This window comes from Orycteropus afer, unplaced genomic scaffold, assembly GCF_000298275.1.
Source record: "Orycteropus afer afer isolate SDZICR_OR568_19922 unplaced genomic scaffold, OryAfe1.0 scaffold00184, whole genome shotgun sequence".
NCBI lineage: Eukaryota > Metazoa > Chordata > Mammalia > Tubulidentata > Orycteropodidae > Orycteropus > Orycteropus afer.
In genome coordinates, this window is record NW_006921771.1 from 3,544,579 (window position 1) to 3,546,828 (window position 2,250).

Sequence of the window (2,250 nt, forward strand, 5' to 3'; positions counted from 1 at the left end):
CTCCTATACACACACACACACACATACATACATATATATATATATATATATATATATATATATATATAGTTGTTGTTGTTTTGTTTTCCTGAAAATTGACTGCTTTATCTCATGACATTCATCAATCACACTCTTTATTTTTACCATTTGTGAATAAAGAGTTTAGGCCAAATTTGGGATCCACATCTGCTAATGATACCAAGGATTGAATTTTGTTAGGGAACATAGAGCTTCTGTTAAGGGTGATGGTATAATTTGGGAATGGATAAGGGTGATGGTTGAACCTGATGAACATAAATAATTTCTCTGAAGTGTAAATGTGAAGGTTGTTGAAATGTCAAATGTTATGTTACATTTATGTTTACCACTCTAAAAGAGAGAGAAAGAGAGAAACTAAAGAAATGTGTTTTATTTACTGTTCTTACCCAGGATCCTACATTTTTCTATTTGTGTTTTTCTTACCTTTATTTTCTTTTTCCACTCATTGTTTTTTAGCTTCTTGTACTGCCTATTTATGTAAGCTATGTTTAGAACAAGAGGGAAATATGCATACATAAAATACATTAAAATATTGTCTTCCCAAGAGATTAAAACATATTTAATGGAGTGTGGTTAGGCATTTTTTTTCTTCTTTAATCTACCTTGCTTCATTTCCAGAGATATTTTCAAATTCATTTTCAAATGAATATTAATTAGTCCTTCATTTTGGGTGGGAGAAAGTAAAACAGAAAATGATGGATTATAAAGGTGGAGCTGAATTTGAAAACTAAGAATTGAAATAAATACAAAATCATATTTAACATGTGGAAATATTGTGTTCTACATAGGAAAACTCAATTTGTTTTCATTGTTCATTTCTTTATCCCCAGCACGTAGAGTAGAATCTGGCAAATAGTAAGTACGGAAATAATATAGTCTGAAAGGAGGCACGGAAATAATATGTTTTGCAAGTGTGAAAATCAAAGAAATAATTTTGAATACTGTGTATATAAACATAGCATATACCTCTTGGTGTCACCTCATCATCCACTAAGATTCTATCCAACTCTAATAGTCCATATCCTTGTTAAATCTAGTGATACAATTAATGAATGTAAATACCTATAACAATTTGAGAATTTTGTTTTTAAAATAGGATATACAGCCACATCTTCAATATCCCCTGTGGATGTAAGCACCTCAACTCCAAACTTTATCCTTCAAAGTGAGTATCTCAAGTTTCTTTGTAGAATTTGAAGAGACAACAAACAGGTTTTACTAAAGCTATAATAAGCTTAAGGTTTGTGTAAAAGTCTGTATTTTTTATTTGATGTTGGTATTGTGTTTTCATTGATTGTGGTATTGAGTTACCCTGTGGCAACTGGTAATCTGATGACTAAACATCAATATGACAATCTCTGTAATCTTAAAATAAGGGTTAGTGATTTGTTGTTATATTGTATCTCCTATTCGTCAAAGTATTTTACAGTAATATTAAAGTGATCATCACAATGCTCCCAGTGTTGAGTTGGTGGCAAGAACAGAAAAATGAAGTAAATCAGTGACAAGGCATTAAACATAAACTACAGAGCTTTGCTTAATATGCCAACTGGTATTCCTGCCAAGGAAAACACATTTAAAATTTCAGATTTCCCCAAAGTCATACAACAATGCAAAACATTGCTGTTGAGTCGAATGTGATTCATAGTAACACCTCCTTGGGTTTCTGAGGCAGTATCACTATGGAAATAGATTACCCAAACTTCCTTCCGAGGAGTAGCTGGTGGGTTTGAACTGCCAGCCTTCTGTTTAGCAGTTACATGCCTTAGGCACTACGCCACCAGAGCTCCTCCCCAAAGTCATAGAGATTGAAAATTCAGTCCATCAAAGCAAAGTTAAATGACAGATTCATAAAAAAGATGGATTCTGAAAACTGTGTCTTTCAGCCAGCAATTCCAGTGGGACTACCCAAGGCTTCAACTACTCCTGGACCACCAGGGAAAAAGATACTGAACAATGTAAGTATAACAGTGGGTTCTTCTGAATCTTTCAGACATCAACTGACAGAATATATAATTGACAAAGGATCAAAACTTTGCATCAGAAATATATAAGTAATTCCTATAAGTCAATAGGAAAAAATAAAATAGATAATGAATGAACAAGCAACATCACAAAACATGGAACCCAAGAGGCCAGAAAATATGTGAGGAGGTGCTCATCTCCTTTAATAATTAAGAAATACAAATGAAAACTGGGAGCTCTGGTAGC

General features: G+C 33.0%; 1 protein-coding gene across 1 annotated transcript in view; it reads left to right on the forward strand.

Moving 5' to 3' along the window:
• The window catches only part of CD96 (CD96 molecule), a 165,933-nt gene that overhangs the window by 129,489 nt on the left and 34,194 nt on the right, over positions 1-2,250 (forward strand). The window contains exons 9-10 of the mRNA XM_007947438.1: positions 1,136-1,204; positions 1,926-1,997. Of these exons, the coding sequence (XP_007945629.1) occupies positions 1,136-1,204; positions 1,926-1,997 (141 nt within the window). The remainder of the gene's footprint in view (positions 1-1,135; positions 1,205-1,925; positions 1,998-2,250) is intronic.